Source organism: Bufo bufo, chromosome 2 (assembly GCF_905171765.1).
Source record: "Bufo bufo chromosome 2, aBufBuf1.1, whole genome shotgun sequence".
Classification (NCBI taxonomy): domain Eukaryota; kingdom Metazoa; phylum Chordata; class Amphibia; order Anura; family Bufonidae; genus Bufo; species Bufo bufo.
The window spans coordinates 189056426-189078088 of record NC_053390.1 but is presented as its reverse complement, the minus strand read 5'-3'; the positions used below and the strand labels follow the sequence as shown (position 1 = coordinate 189078088).

General features: G+C 42.4%; 1 protein-coding gene across 1 annotated transcript in view; it reads right to left on the bottom strand.

Moving 5' to 3' along the window:
* Positions 1 to 21663, bottom strand: part of MEGF10 (multiple EGF like domains 10) — a 114708-nt gene that overhangs the window by 64848 nt on the left and 28197 nt on the right. Inside the window, 4 exon segments of the mRNA XM_040415978.1 lie at positions 4950 to 5042; positions 10761 to 10861; positions 15093 to 15194; positions 16078 to 16208. Of these exon segments, the coding sequence (XP_040271912.1) occupies positions 4950 to 5042; positions 10761 to 10861; positions 15093 to 15194; positions 16078 to 16190 (409 nt within the window). The 5' untranslated portion in view covers positions 16191 to 16208.

Below are 21663 nucleotides of genomic sequence, written 5' to 3'. Positions count from 1 at the left end.
GAAGGTGTTATCAATGACTGACAGCTATGTGGGCATACACACTTACACAGAGAATGCTATCAATCACTGACAACACCTCCACGTGTACAGCTATCAGTGACTGACAGCTATCTCTGTATACACACTTACACAGAGAATGGTATCAATCACTGACAACACCTCCACGTGTACAGCTATCAGTGACTGACAGCTATGTCTGTATACACACTTACACAGGTAATGGTATCAATCACTGATAACACCTCCACGTGTACAGCTATTAGTGAGTGACAGCTATGTCTGTATACACACTTACACAAAGAATGCCATCAATCACTGATAACACCTCACCTGTGTACAGCTATCAGTGACTGACAGCTATCTCTGTATACACACTTACATACACACAAGCGATTGGCCAACAGCTACTGAAGGTGCTTGAGCACCTTAATATACTACTTGACCTGTATAACATTAACTATATTCCAACTACACAGGCAATGAAACTTACATGGATCTTATACGCTATAACTGAATGGCCTGTGCTTTATCACTGTAATATAAGACTTACTTCTGTGAGACATTCCAGACAAGTCCACAGGAGTAGAACATTAACACTGTAAACCCAAATTAGGAGCCTCCTTTGTCTAGTTGCTAGTCATGTTACTGCTGCATAACATGGAGAGATTAGAAAAAACTCAGTCAATGAAACAAGATCTGAATTTGTATGTCTGTGTGACCACTGGAATCTTTCCAAACCAACGTCTCAAAGTCTGATTCAGCACCCAGTGAGCAGTTTGCTCATTTCTTTATAATCCTCTCCTGAATGACAAGATGTCAATGCAGGACATAGTCTGGAATGCAGACACATTATGGAGGTGCCACCGAGTCCCCATGGTTTAGGAGAGACACTTTATGTTAGGACTGGATATATTCCTGATTTATTTAAAGAAAAATAACCCATATTGTCAATAAAGTGGAGGATTCAGTAAGGAGTTATCATCTTATGTAACATGGTATCACTTTAAACGCAACTTACTGTTAAAAAAATGCTAAATTGTTATCTACTTATTTGCCCACTATCAAATACTCATATATCACATATATACATATATCCTTGACTTGTATTGACCAAGGCAAAATTATAACTAAAGTTGCTTACAGCAAAGGCACACAACAAAGAAAGAGGTCCTTTATCAACAATCATTGCAAACATGGTACCAGAAGAATTAAACATGATCGAATGAAATAAAATTTTAGAAAAATGGAAATGTTATTATTATTATTATTTGGTTCTATAAGATAAATAAATTAATTACATAGTAACATAGTACATAAAGAAAAAAATCAACTAGGACAAACAGAACACGAACATGGTGCCCTCCTTTTCCTCTGCTGAAGTGCTGATTTCCAGGCTTCTCTTCTGTCCTCCAATATGGCTGCCACACTTCTCAGACTATCTGTTGCACGCTGTCCATCGGTAGCCCAAGGCACTTCCTGCTTGTCAAGCCCTGCTCTTGGACCGGCCAGCACTGTTCATGTGAGCAGTGCTGGCCGGTCCAAGAGCAGGGCTTGACAAGCAGGAAGTGTCTTGGGCTACCGATGGACAGCGTGCAACAGATAGTTCATGTGAGCAGTGCTGGCCAATCTGAGGGCAGCAGGGAGTGTCTGTGACTACCAAAAGCACAATGCATCTCAAATAGTTTGAGATGCAGAACAGCCAGCTTGGATGACAGTAGTAGAGACCAGGAATTGGTGGATCTGCAGCTGAAAAGATGAAAAGCAGGTCACCATGTAAGTGTTCTGTTCATTCCCATTAACGTGAATTTTTTTCTTGAATCAGGTCTTTATTTATTCATTGGATTTGCCTAATTGTGATATGCATTGGACAGGGATCAGCAACCTCCGGCACCCAGCTGTTCAGAAACTACAACTCCCAGAATTCTTAATTTACTCCTGTGGGAGTGTCACGGCTGAGGATGGGGGAAATCCTCAGCCGCGCGATGCCAGATGATGTTATGGCTGCTCGGCCAGGACAACAGGATTAGGGAGCAGGTCACTTCCTAAAGCGTCCCTAACCTGACCCTAACTCCTAGCTGCATGGGCCGACCTTAAGGTAGGAGGACCCATGCTCCGGAACCTCGGATCCCTAACTCACCCTCCGACCGGTCCTGGACTAGGAGTCAAGGTAAGACGGCCTGTTCCTACTGGACACGGAGGAACAGGGGTCTCACTGGCCAAGCTGCAGGGAAAAGGGGAACACAAACAGACTTACGGATATGGCAGGTGAACTATCCGAGTTCCACCTACCTGCCACAGCCTTGCTGACTGGATCCCTGAGCAAACAGGAATCCAGATCCATAAGCTGCACTAAACAACATAGGAAAATCCCAACAGACCATCACATAGACATCACACATAAAGATGAACATAAACTTAATGTGACATTATATTTATGAACCACAAGGGTGGCTCTCACTGGCAGTTGGTAAACACAGAAGGCTGCTCCAGCTAAGCGTGGCTGAAGCAACCTACTGAGCCATGCCAAACACCAAGGCTATATAGGCCTAAGTGGCCACACCCACACAATCAGACACACCCCGTGACTCATGCACACAGAAAGGGAGTTAACCCTTCCAAAACCACAGGGAAGGGAAAACACCAACTTAAAGGGGAAGTGTCAAAACGAAAGTCACACTGTGGCTGTTGCCGCAGGCAACGACATGGGTGGCTACCATGTCCTGGGAGTCAGCCCAAAGGCCGGGACACTGCCACCACATGTACACACTATACAAAACGTTGCTGCGAGCAGCCACAGTGAAGGGAAAGGTCTCAGTGCACACGTAACATAAACACAGTGCACACCATACATACATACACACACACCTAACAAAGCGGTAGCTAGGTGTAACCGCATGAAGATGCCGCAAGCTGCCTAGCACCAGCTCAGGCTGCTATCTGCGACAATCTCCAACCACTTGTTGCCCGCGGAAACCACAAGTGAGGCAACAAACAAGCAGCCCTCACCTGTGGTTGAACAACCAAAAACAAACCGCAGGCAACCGCATGCGGTTAAGGAGTCACGGTCATGGCCATTGCCGTGACAGGGAGTTAGAAGAACAGCCAAGCATGTTTGCATGCTGGGAGTTGTAGTTTCACCCTCCCTAGACAGCTCTGCAAGTTGGGGCAACCAATCCTGCTCACATTGTAGGACAGGCGGCCATTTGAAATAATTCCCTTTCAATTAGCAACATCATCACAAAATACATCTCTAGATACAATGGAAACAAAACTAATAGTGAAAGATTCTACAACAATTTGTGGCTGATATCACACGAGCCAGCAATTTAATGAAATGCAGTAATAACAAAAGCCACACACCAAGATAATAATAGGTAATAAGCAACCTTCACACCAATTAATCAATCTGCATCTACATAAATAATAATGTGCACAGTGCCAATGAGTTGTATCAGGACTCAACAAGTCTGAAGGTAATCAGACACACCACCCATAGGGCTCTTTCACAGGCTCGTGTTTTTCAGCATTTTACTGTCAACTGTTTGTAAAAAAAAAATCCCATGCTTTTCGAAAACTTTTAAATAGTGTTTTTTACAAGTGGTTTTGGTGCCATGTTTTTATTTTGTAACATTTATACTCGTGTTTCTTCAGGCATTTCCAAATTCCTATAGATAAGCTTATAGATAATAAGAGGAAAATACCAAAAGAAGCCGTATTTAGGGCATGATGTGTTTTTTTAAATGTCATTCACCCAAGAATGCAACATAAACCTTCTTCCCCATTCTGCAGAAAAAAACCGGCAGCGTAAACTGATTTGTGTAGTGGGTTCAGGCTGTTTTTGGGTCTCCGGTTTTACTCTCAACCCTCAGTGAGGCAAACACTTAATAACTGCTTTCATCTACCCAATAGACAAACCCTCGCAATGCCCCTAAAATAACAGCACCTACATGTATGCTGAATAGAAATTAGTACATTTCTTGAAATTCGATTCAGATTTGATTTGGCTGAATCTGTCGGCTTGAATAAGGTCGACCTAAACTGATAAAGTTTCAATAGCCCTGAAAAGCTGTGGATGACCTTCATGGGTCTCTTAGGACTGTATGCAACTCATTTCAAGCTATTTAATGCATGCTAGCCTTAGTATATATACACTACATACATATATAAATATATATATATATATATATATATAATTTGGCTATGGACAAACCGCATGGATGTTGGTGGTAACAAAGTCTCTTTAAAACTGTACTGTAAGATTTCTGCATAAAAAAAAATTAATGGCCTTAAAAATGAAACACCGCTGGGGGTGCATGTGATCCTCCTTCTTCATCTTTCCTGTGTTGTGTGTGAAAAAAGTCTGACACCATTCTTATTTGCCTAAATTGAATTACCAAAAATTAAAATTTGGATTTTACTAAATTTTGGGGAAAATTCAGGTTGAACTTAATTTGTTTAGAATCGATTTGCTCATTTCTAATGCTGAACTTATTAAATGACCATGTCTTAAATTCATTTTCACGGGCAGGGCCCTCTCTCCTTCTGTACCAGTTTGTAACTCGTCTTGTTCATGCTTAGTGCAATTGGTCTGTATTATGTATGTATACCTATTATCATACGTACAGCGCTATGGAATGAATAGCGCTTTAATAATAAATGATAATAATAATAATAATTTTCATGCAGATGTGTTAATATCTGTTCAAACTTACAATGTTGCTCATGACTTGTATGTAAAGCTATTTTGATATTCTAAACTATAAATGGGATTAACAGATTATTAGCCCACGGAGGAATAGCTTTGGACGTTACATGACTTATTGGCTGTATATAGCCAGTAGCTGTAAAATCCTGTAGTATGGAGTAAATCATTGCTACTGGAAAACAGAGTATTCCCAGAGAGAGGAGCAGAGACATTCGGAGACAGGCAGCAGCAGCTGTGTACTTACCACTGGAGCAGTTGGGTCCTCCCCATCCCGGCTCACACTGACAGGTGTTAGGAGCTATGCAGCGGCCGTGAACACATTTATCAGCACAGTGAGCTGTCACATCAAAAGAAAGAGAAGGGTAAACCAAACAGCAGCAAATGCACCAGAAGATCAGGATTTAACAACATTGAATTATCTTTTTTTTTATTTTGCACTAATGGGCTTATCTTTATTTTCTATGTAATTTACATACAACCATGCAGATTAAAAGCCAAAATATACAATATAGTTTGAATTATGTATTCCTTATGTATTTCTAAAAGTCCCATTTTTAAAATGACCGATTTTTTAAGAATTTTTGCTATTTTTAATTTGCCATGTCTCTATTTGGAAAAAATCTTAACCTCCTGCATTCTTTGCAGTGGCCACTAAACAACATACCGGTAATAATAATAATAAAAGGTACAGATCATTTAAATGCAGTTATCTGATTATCATTAAAGGCAGGATTGAAATGCCAGATATCGCCAATATACACAGATAACACAGGGTCCACTATTCACAATAGATGATATCCCAGCTTATCAGCTCCCTCCTGACCTCTGCACAGGTCACAGAGCATGCCTAGCAAACTCTCCCATAGAAATCAATAGGGTCAACTCCTGTCCTGTCTATGGCCCATGGGGCTGCTCTAAGGCAAAACTCTAAATGGTGTTAACAACAGCTCAGACAAGATGGCAGCCCCCATAATCACGTTCAGAAAATAAAATAAAAAAGTCTACAATCATTAAATAAAAACAGATTATAAAAAAATTCTCTGGTTTTAAATGGCACAACAATGATAGGTGATTCATTCCCTTCATGTTACTCCTCTAAACCTTCCCCAGTCACATGTTTGACTGTCATCTTTAGCTTTAAAGGGGTTATCCCATCTTAGACAATGGGGGCATACCGCTAGAATATGCCCCCATTGTCTGATAGGTGCGGGTCCTACCTCTGGGACCTGCACCTACAAGGAGAATGGAGCGGAGAAACTTGAGGAGGGCGCACTGCGCATGCGCAGCCGCCTTGCATTCATTTCTATGGAGCCGCCGAAAATAGCCGAGCGCTGGCTCGGCTATTTCCGTCGACCCCATAGAAATGAACAGGAGCGGTGGCCGCGCATGTGCGGTGCACTCCCATTCACTTCAATGGGAGAGGCGGGGAGCTTCGCCTAGTGGTGGACGGACCCCGGGAAATCCGGGGTCCTCCAGCCACAACTCTCCCCGGCTCCGTTCTCCTTGTAGGTGCGGGTTCCAGAGGTGGGACCCACACCTATCAGACAATGGGGGCATATCCTAGCGATATGCCCCCATTGTCTAAGATGGGATAACCCCTTTAAGGACTCAGGGTGAAGCTGAAAACCGGTACGGTCCGCAAAACAGGTATGGTCGCGTGTATGAGACCTTAGGACTGTATATATTACATTTTGAATTCTATAGCCCTTGAGCGCCAAGTTTTGAGGTGGCACGATGGTATATTAATGGATGCATATTATTAGGATGTGCCAGCACGTTAGGATCAGTTGGTGTTCGACCTCTGGGATCTCCACAGTCCTGAGAACGGAGGAACAGCAGAGCTAATTTACAGCTTCATGCCCTTCACTGAAAAACGTTGAAGAGGAAACACTAAAGCAATGCTGCAGACCCTTAGGGGGCATCAGAGCCCAGATCCACCCTCATCATAAAGTGATGGTATATCCTTACAGTATGCTATTACTTTATAAAATGGGAATTGTCCTATAATATTCTAAAAGTTACTTTTTATAGATGATGTTAAATATGCTATTCTTCTGTACATTGTAATGTCTTCAGCCAGTGACCACTTTGTAACTTCCTCTCTTTCTTCAGCTTCATGATTAGGGCCCTAATACAGCATGAAGCGTTATGTTTGAACAGCTGCTAATACAATAATATTCACAATGCCAAGTTCAGATTGGGGAAACTTTTACTAGGAATTCTCTCTGAAATTCGAGCTGAAATATGTGATCCTTATAATAGAGGCAGTTAGAGTTGGTAGCCTCTCTCCAGTTCTAAAGGGTTAATGCCGTTCTTCCCGCACGCTATGAGTTAGCTTATTATTTGAGTTTGGCACACTTAACTGGCTCTCTGCCATCCAGAGTCACCAACTGAGGGGAAAGCTTGGGCACAGCAGCTGGCAGTCGGCGCTAGGATAGTGTTTATGTAGTATTACATTCGCCCAAGGCTGGAGAAAGGGCATATTTTGTTACATATACCAGGATTAATCTAGTTGATTAAAATGGGACACAAACTTGAGCTTGGCTCTTCAATATGTGTAACAAAAATGTGTATTATTACAAAAATCCAACTCTCCTACACAATCTATAGAGGACTTGCAAGATAGATTACATGTTATGCTATACAGTACTCTCCCTGACTGTCCTGCACACACAGCCTTCCACATTCCTATCTCCCAAGGAAGAGAACAATCTCGCTGAGCGCCACCTCTTGGAAGTGGCTCCCTATGAGTCAAAATCCAACTTTCCAACAAGCCTTGGGATTTGACAAGGAAATATAGCCCAGTCAGATATCCATCCGTAAACAGCTGTTTAGGGGTGATTGCCCCTTGTCAGTCCAGAGTAGGATTCTAGCTGGCTGCTGGGAGCCACTTCCAAGAGCTTGCACTGGCGAGATCGTTCTCTTTCTTGGGAGATACCTCTTTGCCTATTTGTTTCCCATGAAGCATTGCCAATAAGTCTCCATACCATGGAATACTTCCAATAAGTCGCCATTCATGACTGGTCTCTTTAAGAAGATTCAGCACCCCACCTAAGCTGCATTTAAAGCATCATACCCAGCCAGCCAGGATCCTACTCTGTACTGACGAGGGGAAAGCACCCCAAAACAGCTGTCTACTGATGGATATCTGGCCCGGCTATATTCGCTTGTCAAATCTGAAAGCTTCTTGGAAAGTGGGATTTTGACTCATAGGGAGCCACTGCCAAGAGGTGGTGCTCGCGAGATGGTAAACACTCTTTGGCTGTTCGTTTCCCATGGAGCATTGCTAATAAGTCTCCACGCTAGACCCTGCCTAAGGTCTCCAGCACTAGCTTGAAGAGAGATAATGGAAGATAATTGTCAGAGGAATGACAAAGTATATTCCTACTTATATATGATACAATGCAACAAATAAGACACAAAGCAGGTCATGTACTAACATTTTGCACTAGTTTTTGGCATAGAATATTTAACAAAATGTGTGACTTTTTAGCCGTTTCCAACACCCTCGCTACTTTTACAAAAGGCGGGCTGTGGGTGGGAGCTCCGCAACCCCCACCATTTACCGATATGTGACCAGAAAACTGATGCACATTACACCAGAAATCTACTCCAGTTCTTGGCTGCTGTAGGTTTCTGGAGCACGCACAGCCGAAGACGCAACAAATTTATTAAGAGGCGTCTTCCGCGTGTGAAATGCTGATCTGACAACCACTGGGAATCCTTTCTCATTGCCTCTACAGCAAACCGCAGGGTTGTGACTTTTTAAGCACCATATATTCCAAAATTTTAGGTGGACACTTGGCAGTTTAGGGGAAATTTATCATCTTTATCATCCCCCTATGCCAGTTTTCTTGCATAAGAAAGTCTCAAAGATAAGGTTTGCACCTTTATAAACACCATTGCAACTAACAATTAGTGTTTTATGCCACCCTGACCACTTTCTGAAAAGGGAGTGCCAGAGGAGACATTACATTTATGCATCTTCCGTAGGTGCAGGGGATATCACGCCGGTCTTGGTAAATCTCCTGCTGTATGTTTTATTATAGTCTGCTTGACTGTTTTAATGCTTAGTTTTTCCTTTTAATAACTACATTTTGTAGATGATATGGTCTTTTCACACTGTGGAAAAGCTCCCACTGACTAAACGGACCCATAGGGCCCAATTTACTTGACAGAGGTCAAATGAGTATTGCTTTGTCTTCCATTGGGCAGGTATTCATCAGGAACATCTTTTTTACTGTGTTATATACAGAATCATCCAATCAAAAAATCTATACCGCGCTCATGAGTGAATCAGTGGGCATTGGTCAGACTTTAGATGGCTACTGCAGACAGTGTGGGAAAAGAGCCCTACACATCGTAAAGCAGAGTATACAGTATATAACAATATACCCTGTAGTGATGCATCTGAGCTCTCCTATACTTGTGCATGAATACATGACTATCTAAAACTTATAAAAGAAGTCCTTCTGAACATATCTGCTCTGAGAACTGTATGCTTTCACAACTAGTAGACCGTCTATAAAGAACTCTTGGGACAATACTGTCTAGACATCTGCTCGTGTCAATCACTGTGGAGTGTCATAAAACATCAAGTCTAAAGGAAATTTAGACTTTTTCCATTTCAATGCTCTACAGATTAGAATGGATCTAGTCACCCTCACAAATGTCAGTTATATCTGTCACACACTCTTTCTGTCGCAGTAAATCATTGCAGTGCCTCAATACGGGACAGAAAGATTACGAAATTGTAGCTATAGACATGAAGTAAATGTAGTATTTACCCATTTAATAAGTATAACAGCATGCCTTAACTCCCATATTTTACTTAAGCCATGTCTATATATCCTGTTAGGGCCCATTTTTTTTTTTTACAGTGGGTTCCTCTGCTCTGGAACCCCTTTCTATGAACCAAAACCACTCTGTATGTGCAGCTCCCACTGTAGGGGATCTAGCAAACCCATGGTTAGCCTGGGTGGCCATTCACTGTAGGAAAATGTATAGCCAAAACCAAGTTGATAACAGCGGGTAGCTGGGAGGAGATGGACCTAAGACTACCATTCTACAAAGAGTTATTTTCATGGAACAACCCCTTTAAAGAGAATTGTCTCATCTCAGAAATGGGGGCATATCGCTAGGGTATGCCCCCATTGTCTGATAGGTGTGATTCCCACCGCTGGGACCCGCACCTATATCGGGAACGGAGCCGAACTCCGGTCTGGCCACCACCAAGCATGCTCCCCATAGAAGTGAAAGGGAGGGCACCGCTCATGACCAGCCACCGCTGCAATTCACTTCTATGGCCGCGAAGGAAATAGACGAGCCAGCGCTCGGCTATTTCCAGCGGCCTCATAGAAAATGAATGGAGGGCAGCTGGGCATGCTCAGTCCACCACTTTTGGGGCTCCATTCTCGATATAGATGCCTGTCCCAGCGGTGGAACCCACACCTATAAGACAATGGGGGCATAGCCTAGCAATATGCCCCCATTTGAGGCAACCCTTTTAATTCAAGTATTATTTTTAACATATATGTTCAATAAGGTACTACAGTCTATGTATTATAATGTCACTGGTATTTACTAACCTTCACAATACTTTGTACTTGTAGTTTGTGCTCATAATAACTAGAAATGTGACCATGCCCTTGTACATAGTTGGATGTCATCCACTGGATTAATAAGGATTTGCCATTTGCGTATGAGAAATAAATTAAGTGTCTGTTAAGTGGCCACAGTAAGGGAAGTGGAAAGTCTATGTCTTCTATCTGGCATGATGTGAAAAATGCTTCATGGTCAGGAATGACCACATTCATAATAGATGCCATCAATAAAACCTCACAACCCACAAAAATCATCACTCTATCATGGCAGCTACCTTTATGTGCCATAAGTGGTAAGTAGTCCTATTACGTGGTCAATCTATCACACCATATGAGACAAGTCAAGGCAATTATTAGGCTACTGCACTAAAACTCTATTAATTTTGTATGACAGACATATGTACAAAAACCGTACAACGTTACTGTATTTAGACGTTCTGAATAATACTTACGCACACACATGTCCTTGCTTTCATAAAACCCAGGGCAACACTGCGATTTACGCCTATACATGGTTTTTTCTCCACGTCTATATGCAGTGCGGTAACTAATTCTGTAGAAAACACAAAATAAAATATAATTATAGATCTAAGTTTAACAATAATAATACTCTTCATATACATAGTGCCAGTGCTCGCAAGAGCTTACAATCTATGAGGAAACACAAGACCTAAAAGTGTTGGCTTTGCACAATAGTCTAGCCATCATTTATACTAAATAGGGCAATACATATAGACACATGTGCCCAATACCAGCCAGCATCTGTGTATGCACAGACATGAAATGCATTAGGGTTCAAGGAGTATGAATGGATGAGGTTCTGAGAAATAATGGTGATAAAAGGACAGGAGTCAATGTATGAAATTTGGTAAGTCTGCCTAAAAAGATGTGTTATTGAGGCAAGCCTAATACCATGAATATCAAGAATGAATGTGATTTCTCAGGGTAGGCCATTCTAGAGAAATGGTGCAGCATGAGAAAAGTCTTGGAGAGGGGAGTGGGAGGCTTGGATTATAGAGAAGGTTAGTCTTAAATTGTTGGTAAAAATGTAGAGGCCAGGTAGGGTGGTAGGCAGAGATAAGGGAAGAGACATGGTGCAGTGTACAGCTTTTAGAGTGAGAGTGATATATGTTTAAAGGGATTTTCCAAGACAACCATCTGATTGGTGGGGTCCGACACTCCAGGCCCCCCGCCAATCAGCTCTTTGAGAAGGCACCGGCGCTCCTGTGAGCACCATGGCCTTCTTCCTGCTGACCAAGCACAGCACTGTACATTGTATAGCGGCTGTGCTTGGTATCACAGCTCAGCCCTATTCACTTCTATGGGGCTGAGCTGCGCCTAGGCCATGTCACCAATGAACGTGTAGTCACTCTGCCTAGGGAAAGCTGCCAGAAGGCCGCGGTGCTACTGCGAGAAGGCCACTGTGCTACTGCGAGCGCCGCTGACTTCTCAAACAGCTGATCGGTGGGGGTCCTGGATGTCGGACCCCCACTGATCAGATACTGATAACTTATCCAGAGGATAGGTCATCAGTATTTAAGTCTCAGAAAACCCATTTAAATGGACATCTACAGTGAATGGGCAACCAGTGCCAGACTGACACAGGGCAGTGTAGCGGTTGGACAGGAATATAAGCCTGTGTGCTGCATTCAGGATAGATTGGGGAGGGGAAGACTGATTAGTCATGAGTTACAGAAGAGATCAAGAATCAAGAAGAGAATTAATCAGAGCAAAGGTTTTGTCCATTTCCACAGTAAATGCTTGGGCATCTTATCACTATTGAGCGCTAATATGGACGTTCGATAGGGATAATCTGCCTGTATAAAGGTGCCACTGATTACACCTAAATCATTGTTTGCTGGCAGCAAATCGTGCCATCTAAACAGCAGTCTGCTGCCGGCAAGTAATGATTCTGTATGGGGACGGGCGATGGTATTAGTGATCGCTTCTCCCTATACTGTGGAGAAGATCACTGCATGTAAATGCAGGTTTCTCCTCCACTGACCAGCAAGCGATTGTCAGGAAGGAACGCTTTCTTCCTGACAATCGCTAGCTACATTGGGCCACTTAAAGGGGCCTTAAGAAAAGGGCAGTTTCTGGAGATCTTTTTGTGGTGCAGGTGACATGAGTGTGCAAATAATTCAATGTAGATAATAAATTAGAAATTTAAGTAAAACAACCCCAATAAAGTGGGTGTGCTGCCTAGTGTGCTAGATGATTACTGTTATTAGGGCTCCTTTGTATGCACTATGATTTAAGCTATTGCTGTGTCTACAGACCTTTCAATAATTTGCTATAGACTTTAAGGTAACATCTAGCTATGGTGTTTTTTTTTTTAAATATATATAAAAAAGCTGTTAAATATGGCACTAAAAATGCTGCAAAACATATGAACCCCCCTTAACACATTTAATGAAATATTTATCAAAGAAAGAGGCAAAGGTATATTTTATGCACAAAAGACACCTCTGCACTATGTAGTTGGTACATTGTACTACACCAAGGAGCACATTGTACTCAGCTTACTACAATATAGGGATTCTCAAATGTTGTTCCCCTGAGCTCTCACTTGCTGACCCTAGCTTCTGGGGTTGTCACCACTTTAGGTCTGGTACACCATCTGCAAGCCCCAGTTTCATAGACTTCTAGTCTAATCCACTTAGTGGCCAAGCATAACGGTTGATGTTATAAATGGAGTACTAATTTCCTTTTATTTTACTAGGACAGGCATGGAGCCTTATTGAACACAGGAGCACAAGTCACGGGGACGGCCAAGGTCACAGATTAAAAGCAGGTGATATATACATCCACCAAATGTGTGGAATATGGTAACAGCTAACCTTGCATTTACACTTCAGGCCAAAGAGCTACCATATATGCACTAGCCAGAACAGGATCATACATAGACAAGAGGGGTTCGCTATAGTAAAAATTAAAATAGAGTTCTTATCTACATTGGTTACCATCAAACACATAACCACTTAGAGCAGGTGCGTCCTTGAAAGGGTTGTCCCATGTGATACATTGGGGGCATATCACTAGCAAATGCCCCCAATGTCTGACAGGTGCGAATCCTGTCTTTGGGACCTGAACCTATTTTTAGTATGGAGCCAGCAAAGTGAAGGAGGGCGCACCATTGAAATTAAATTAATGAGAAGCACACCGCACAAGTGCGGCCATTGCTCCATTCACTTCTATGGGGCTGATGGAAATAGCCAAGACAGCGCTCGGTTATTTTCGGCACTCCCATAGAAATTAATGGAGGCTGGCTTCGCAAGCATGGTACTTCCTCCTTCATTTTACAGGCCTTGTTATAAAGATAGGTGTGGGTCCCAGCGGTGGTACCTGCACCTATCAGACATTGGGGGCATATCCTAGCGATGTATGAGATGGGACAACCCTTTTAATTCTTAATTTGTATCTGTGCCCTTAATGCTTCACTATGCTGAAATGGTGAAGGGAGAGTGAACTTAGGGCAGCTACACACATGATTTTGCTCTGACATTTTTTTTTTGTTCACTCAAAAGGTTCAATAGATACCACTTACTTTCAATACAACATGCAGTATTTATGGTGTTTTTAAATGGCTTTTTTAAAGCTACGGTGTGAACCGCTTTTGTTTTTTTCTGCAGTTTTTTTTTCATATAAAAATGCCAAACGTTCTTCAATGTGTTGCGTCTTTTAAAAAATGACAAACACCAAGAAACACCACTTTTTTATAACAAAAACGACAGTAGCAAATAAACTTGTGTCTCCTGCATTTCATATTTCCCATACACTTTTAGCTATCATCTGGAGTTGGAAAAACACCACTAAAAGCACAAAAGTGCAGGAAAACATCACAAAAAAATGAATGTGTGAACCTACCCTAAAGTTATGCCCACATGGTCGGGTTTATGCAGTTCGTGAAGCCAAAATCAGGAGTGGATCATAAAAAGAGATAAAGTATACTGGACAGGTACAACTTCTCTTTTTTGAATTCACTCCTGGTTTTGGCTTCCAAAACTACATGCAGAAACCTGACCATGTGGCATTGTACATTAAGGGGCTCCCTAATGGGAAGACATAAACTGCCCATATTTCAAGCAAAACTCTTCCACTTACCCTCCATTTCATAAGAGTGCAGGGCAAATTGCATTTACCATGTGCCCAGGAACAGGTATTGAATAGGGAAATTCTAGTGTTACACATATAGTACATGGATGATGACTTAAAGGGGTTGTCTGGGTTCAGAGCTGAACCCGGACATACCCTTATTTTCACCCAGGCAGGACCCCTGATGTTGGCATCGGAGCATCTCATGCTCCGATGCGCTCCCTTGCCCTGCGCTACATCGCACAGGGCAAAGGCTCTTTGGTTTACAATAACACACTGCCAGGCGGAAGCTTTGGTAACGTCACTGGCTCAGATGGGCGTGCTTTAGCGCTGCCCTAGCCATTTTACTGGCTTGGGCAGCGCTAAAGCCTGCCCATCAGTGCCGGTGACATCATCAGGCTTCCTGGCAGCCCCATGGAGAGCCCGGTACGTCACCGGAACTCTTGAAAATGCCTTTGCCCTGCGCGATTTAGCGCAGGGCAAAGGAGAGCATCGGAGCATGAACTGCTCCGATGCTCAAGTCAGGGGGGCTGCCTGGAGGTATGGAGGTATGCCGGGTTCAGCTCTGAACCCGGACAACCCCTTTAATGCATAAAATAATATATAGTACGTAGATGATATACGGTATATGTTAGGCAGGATTGAATCTTTTATACAGTAAATGGAGGTCACATCAATGAATGACTCACCTGTGTCTTGTGCATTTAAACCAATTCAATATGTCTGTGCAGCTGGTGTAATAGACTTGGTCATATGGATGTGCATACGATTCCTGAACTGTTACAGAATAACTGTGAAAAGATGTACAGCAAATAGAATATATTTAGCGCCTTGTTAGTGGCAGGAAATCCTCCATATCCCCATATGTGCATGTGTCCCAGGGTTGGCATCCCAAATTCAACAATGATAGGAAAAGACCGGCACTCTGTAGCTTGTAAAGTTGCTTTTTTATCGTCACATATGCCTAGGCCAACCCTGGGACACGTGCACCGACCAGCAGGTATATTACAGTGCCGACTGACTATTGTCACAGAATCAACTTAATTCCCAGTCTGTATATTCAGTCAATGGAAACGATAGCAATGAATCACAATGTAGACATATCAAATAAACTTCTCCAAGTCATCAGTGTAGGCCACAGGGTAGTGAAAATTACAGTTGAAATAGCCAGAAACCCGTTCCCTTAAACTGGGAAAACTGACATTCTCTACTGGGAATTTGTCTTACGTTGTATGCTTTGCAAAGTCTTACTACTCCTTTATTTATATAGAGAGAAATGAACCTTTTCAATTGATGTTATTGCTGCTGAAGTGATTCTGATTAATGATATCTACATCCTATAAATATTCATAAAGCATTGAGAATAATGACACTAAATAATAATGCATAGACCAAGTGAATTACGATGGAAGTACCCATAAAAAGTGCTTCCAGGTCTGGGAAGCCCCTAGCTCGTGAAAGCTTGGTGTAGGGGCATTGAAAGCTATGCTAACATCTACATCAGTAGCTATGTTTGGATCTAATCTTGCCTTGAAAATGGCAGACACCACCACAGACCCCATTGATGTCCAGAGATTCCACTAGGTTTTAACTGGTATTTATCATACTGCATTGTGGTTTCCCTTATTAACAAATCAGTTAGGCATCAGTTTTGCCCATTAGATACAGACTTACCTTTCCCAGTGGCTACACACATTTGGATCCTCGAGATTGAGAGAGAATGACACTCCAAGGCACTGGTAGAAAACTAATCCAAACAGCCCATAGCAGTGAGATATCGAAAACATCTTCTTGCATGAAACGACCTGTGGAGACATTACCCATGGTAATATGTAACAAAGCAAGAATGAGAACCTATCAACTACATAGCATTACATTCAACCAATGGTCACCTGTGAGGGCACGGATCAAGTCATGGAAGGATTTGGCATCTGTTAATTAGAACAACATATGAAAACTTATAGACAGTTACAAGTGAGGCATTATGGTCAGACAGTATAGGTCATCTTTTAACTTGTTCCCCTTGTAAAATACGGACCAAGAAGAAAGGCTGTGTTGGGTTTAGTGGGATAACAAGGGAAGTATTTGACCAGTTGTTAAAGATATCTCCACCATCTCTCCCCAATTTAAATGCTGACACTTCACTATAACTCTAGTAAAATGTAGCCCACAGCCTATAACATAAAAGCCATACATAGAGCGTATTTCTGTAAAACGTTTCAAACCCATCTGTTAGTTTTGATAGAAAAACACCTATTAATTCATTAATGGGGATGAGTGGTTTGGAGGACAACTCCTAATGTTGCAAGTCCCTGCAAAGGAACTTTTAAGTGTGTTTCCACTACTTATATCTTTATCAATCATCCATTAGCTGTGGGTAAACACTAATGTTATTGCCCACAAAGCATGGCAGGATGCCAATTTACATGGATGCCAAGCATGTCTATTGTTCTTAGTGAGAGTCAAGTAGACTGGAATTGCAGAAGCTATCAAGCAGAGGGGTCTTCTATATAATCATGTCATAACCAGGGGTGTACCTGGGGGGCATATGCCACATGTGCTGGTTGATGGGGGCAACAAACCCTTTGCTTAGGACAGGGTATTTCCCCCCTATCTACAGCTCTCCATACGGAGCTGTTCTTGGCACCACATAGTTGATAAAGAAGGAAGATCTTTTTCGATCGAGCTCAGGGGCTTTGATAGTATTTAATATAGTAAATTAAGACCCATTTTAAATTCCTTCACAGCAGAAATATAGTCAAAATTTCTATCTATAAGGTCTTATGTACACAGCCAAATTACGGATGAGGCATTGTATTTAGGCAACAGTATGGTGCATTACAGAGGCACATATGGCGCCACAGTGTTATACGGAACTATTGGCTCCACTTACTTGGCTTTGCTATTTTTTCAGCCCTTATGGTGATTAAGACTACATGCACACGACCGTATCCGTTTTACTATTGTGTGGTCCGTAAACCACCGATCCGAAAATGTGGATACTGTCTATATGCATCCCACATTTTTCACAGGCCCCATTGTCAAAATGCCTACTCTTGTCTAGCCACAACATGGATGGAGACAGCACACAAATGACATCCGTGTGCTGTCTGCATTTTTTGCGGCCCGATAGAAATGAATGGGTCCGCGTACGATCCCCAAAAAATGTGGACAGAAAATACGGTCGTAAAAATGAGGCCTAACTGGAATTATCAACAGCATCAATGATTGTTTCACGTGCAAAGTCTAAATCTCATGAAGCCGAAGCCGTTTCATGGCCGTGTTGTCTGTCATTATGTTTACCGCTGGGTAAAATTACAGATCACGTTCCCGCATGCTGCCATCATACTACAAACAGCTCAAATTAGAAACATCTCAGAACTTCTTTTCAGTTTATTCACAGCCACAGCAAAATCTAACAAAACATCTGCTCACTATAATTTAATGCACCTTTTTTTCATGCACAGGATTATGTATGCTATTCTGTGGGAAATAACTTGGTGGCAATAAAACCCTTTTTAGAAGGATATTTGCAGTTACCCATCAAAGCAGGGGTGCATAATCTGTGGAACACAAGCAGAACGGGGTGTAGGAAACTGTGCTGATCACAATGGCAGTGCTGGAGAAGCATCTATTGTTTTCTACATTACCATTAGGGGTTCTAGAGCAATTGGGATCTCACATGATATATTGCAGAGTTTTGTTGACTTAAAGGGAGTCTGTAAAGTTAACCAAGCCCTATTAAAGGGGTTGTCTAGGTTCAGAGCTTAACCCGGACTTATCCCCATTTTCCCCCCTCCGGCCCTCTGACATGAGCATCCATTTTATGCTCTAATGCTCTCCCTTGCGCTGTGCTGTACAGCGCAGGGCAAGGGCTCGTTTGCTTACATTTTTACACTGCTAGGCAGAGGCTTCCGCCTAGCAGTGTTGCCAGTGACGTCACCGGCACTGACGGGCGGGCTTCAGCGTTGCCCTAGTCATTTTACAGGTTAGAGCAGCTCTAACGCCCGCCCCTTAGTGCAGGTGACATCACCGGGCTCACTGCTAGATGGAAGCCTCCACTTAGCAGTCCCCATGGAGAGCCTGGTACGTCAGCGGATCACCAAAAAAAGCCTTTGCCCTGCGCAGTTCAATGGCAATGCTCATATCAGGGGTGCTGCCTGGGTGAAAATGGGGATATGTCTGGGTTCAGCTCTGAACCCAAACAACCCCTTTAAGTATATAACGACATAGATAATACTGCTGCTGCTGGCCTCAGGCAATTTCGATGTCCATATTCACGCCCGTTCCCCCACAGCCCTGGAATTTATTGAGAGGACTCATCAGTCACCGTCAGTCTTGGCAGTCACCCCTCAATGTATTCCACATGGGGAAATGGAAATGAATATGGACATCCAAATTGGTGAGTCCAGCGGCAGCAGTATTATCTGTGTAGTGCTCTATTTAATAGATGCTTTTTTCTCCACCCGGACCACCCATTTAAAGAGGTTGTCCAAGTTAGACAAAAAAATTGGTAAGTGGCAGGGAAGGGGTTAAACAAATAAAACACGTTATACTTTCAATTCAATTCAAACCACATCTGCTCCAACGCTGCCACTCGGATCCTCCCCACAGCTGTAGCCATGACATCAACTTCTTGGCTGCAGCAGTGGCATCCAATATACGGCACATGACTGCTCCAGCCAATCACAGGCCTCATCAGAATACGGCATGAGAATGCTGCAGCCATGTAAACAAAGGACCAGAGTGGTGGCAATAGAGCGGAGAGGGGGTTTGAAAAGGGTAAGTATAACGCCCTTTCCATTTCTCTTTTTTTTTTTTTTACAAACCCTTTAACCATGGGATGTAAAATAAGTATATTTTAATCTGCTGAAATAATTTTTTTATACATTTTTTGGTTTTTATTCAAAGTGTTATTCTCATTGTTTCCATCACTATATGTAAATGATGACCTCAGACTGGGATGACAGTTTAATTACGAGTGCATGTCTGCTTCATGTCCCCGTGGTGGGAGCTGTACGGGACCTACGGGACCACCATCTAAATAAAAAGCAACAACTGGTGTTAACACTTAGTGGTGATTGACTTCAATGTATGTCACACTCACAGCTAACAAAGGACTCTCTGTGGGACATAGTGAAGCTTTGACTGATGGGACAAATGCCCTTATAGTAACAGGTTTATTGTTTCTAACACTTCTTAATAAGTCTTATATGGTGTATAATATGTAGAGTTAAACAATGACATTCTACCCAACAGCTTGCCCCCACTGTGTGCATGAGCCTGATTTTGGCAGGAGGAATAGTTTATACCGCAGCTAAAATATACACCCACGCTGTAATGTCAAAAGCAGCTTACACTCTTTCCCAGCAGAGCAAGTCCTCAGTGAAAATGCACAGCACTGAGCAAGAACTGTCTGGAGACCTGATTTACTTAAAATAAAACGTATAGATTTATTGTCGGGTGACTACAGCACGTTATATTAGGGTATCCATCAGGCACCCATAAAGGGTTAAGACAGCCCCGTGAACCAGAGTTGGGGGTGCTGAACGTCGCTTCTATCGTCCTTCTGTAAGGGATGCAAAGCCTGCTGACTGATAGGACCCTGCTCTGCCAAGGGCTCTTGTGCTCACTGCTTTAACCCTTTATTGGCATCTTATAAAAGTTGACCTTGAAAATGCATAGTAAGTCTTGAACTGCGCTCTTCTTTGGCAGATTTGCTTACATTTGCAGAGTGTAAAGAAAGAGACAATTCGCACAATCACTACAAAAAATAATGACGTCACACACCGCTGACTTCAATTATTGGCTGCAGTGGAGCATGTGATCATGTCTATGCAGCATCGGACAGTGCAAGGACCTGAAGATATCGGAGGCAACGCGTAGGACTGGGGCGGTGGGGAGCAGGTATAGGCACTTGGTAAAATGGCATTATTTCCAGAGAACCCCTTTAAATGTTGAGAACCCTTTAAAATGCAAGTTCTTGAAATCAGATGCATCTTAAAGGGCATTTTTGGGATTACTATGGCTTTTTTATAGATCTGCTCATGTAGTTGCTTACCTCATGTACATCTTCCCTATGTTTTTTTTTCAGTTTGGACTCTCATGACTCTCATGACCTGTTTTCACCACAGAGCACCAGTGAGACCTCATTTGGAGTATTGTGCTCAGTACTGGAGACCATATCTCCAGAAGGATATTGATACTTTGGAGAGAGTTCAGAGAAGAGCTACTAAACTAGTACATGGATTGCAGGATAAAACTTCCCAGGAAAGATTAAAGGACCTTAACATGTATAGCTTGAAAGAAAGACGAGACAGAGGGGATATGATAGAAACTTTTAAATACATAAAGGGAATCAACAAGGTAAAAGAGGAGAGAATATTTAAAAGAAGAAAAACTGCTACAAGAGGACATAGTTTTAAATTAGAGGGGCAAAGGTTTAAAAGTAATATCAGGAAGTATTACTTTACTGAGAGAGTAGTGGATGCATGGAATAGCCTTCCTGCAGAAGTGGTAGCTGCAAATACAGTGAAGGAGTTTAAGCATGCATGGGATAGGCATAAGGCCATCCTTCATATAAGATAGGGACAGGGGCTATTCATAGTATTCAGTATATTGGGCAGACTAGATGGGCCAAATGGTTCTTATCTGCTGACACATTCTATGTTTCTATGTACACAAATCACTCTGGTTTGTTTCCTTCCTGTATGTAGCACTTCCTGTTCCTGTATCCAACCAAACCCATGATGCACCTCTACTTCCTCTACTACAGCTACAGCCCCGCCCCTAACAACGCCCAGCTAGTTCACAGATCCTCCCACCCAGCTATTTACATGGACACTCCCCTATCACCGCCCCTGTTGCTGCTTTGACATGCCCATGGACATAAAAACATCACAGGAAATAAGACATCGAGGCATGGACATGGTCATGTGATCACAGCTCAAAACGGAAGATAGGGGCAATAAAAATAAAATGCATTACAAAATTACAGTTACCTTCAATAATGATTATTTTAAAGGGTGGAAAACATCAGTGACAGACTGCTGAAATAAACCTGCCACTACGGTAATTTATGCTGTACACAGAGAGGGCAGCATAAACGTTAATGGTAAATTAAATGGGGCCTATACAATATGTCCTTCAAAAAATAAGCTTTCATATGGCTGTGTGGACAAAAAAATAATTTAAGTTGTGGTTTTTGGAAGGTAGAAAGGAAAGAACAAAAAAAAAAGCAAAAACAAAAATTGTACCTGT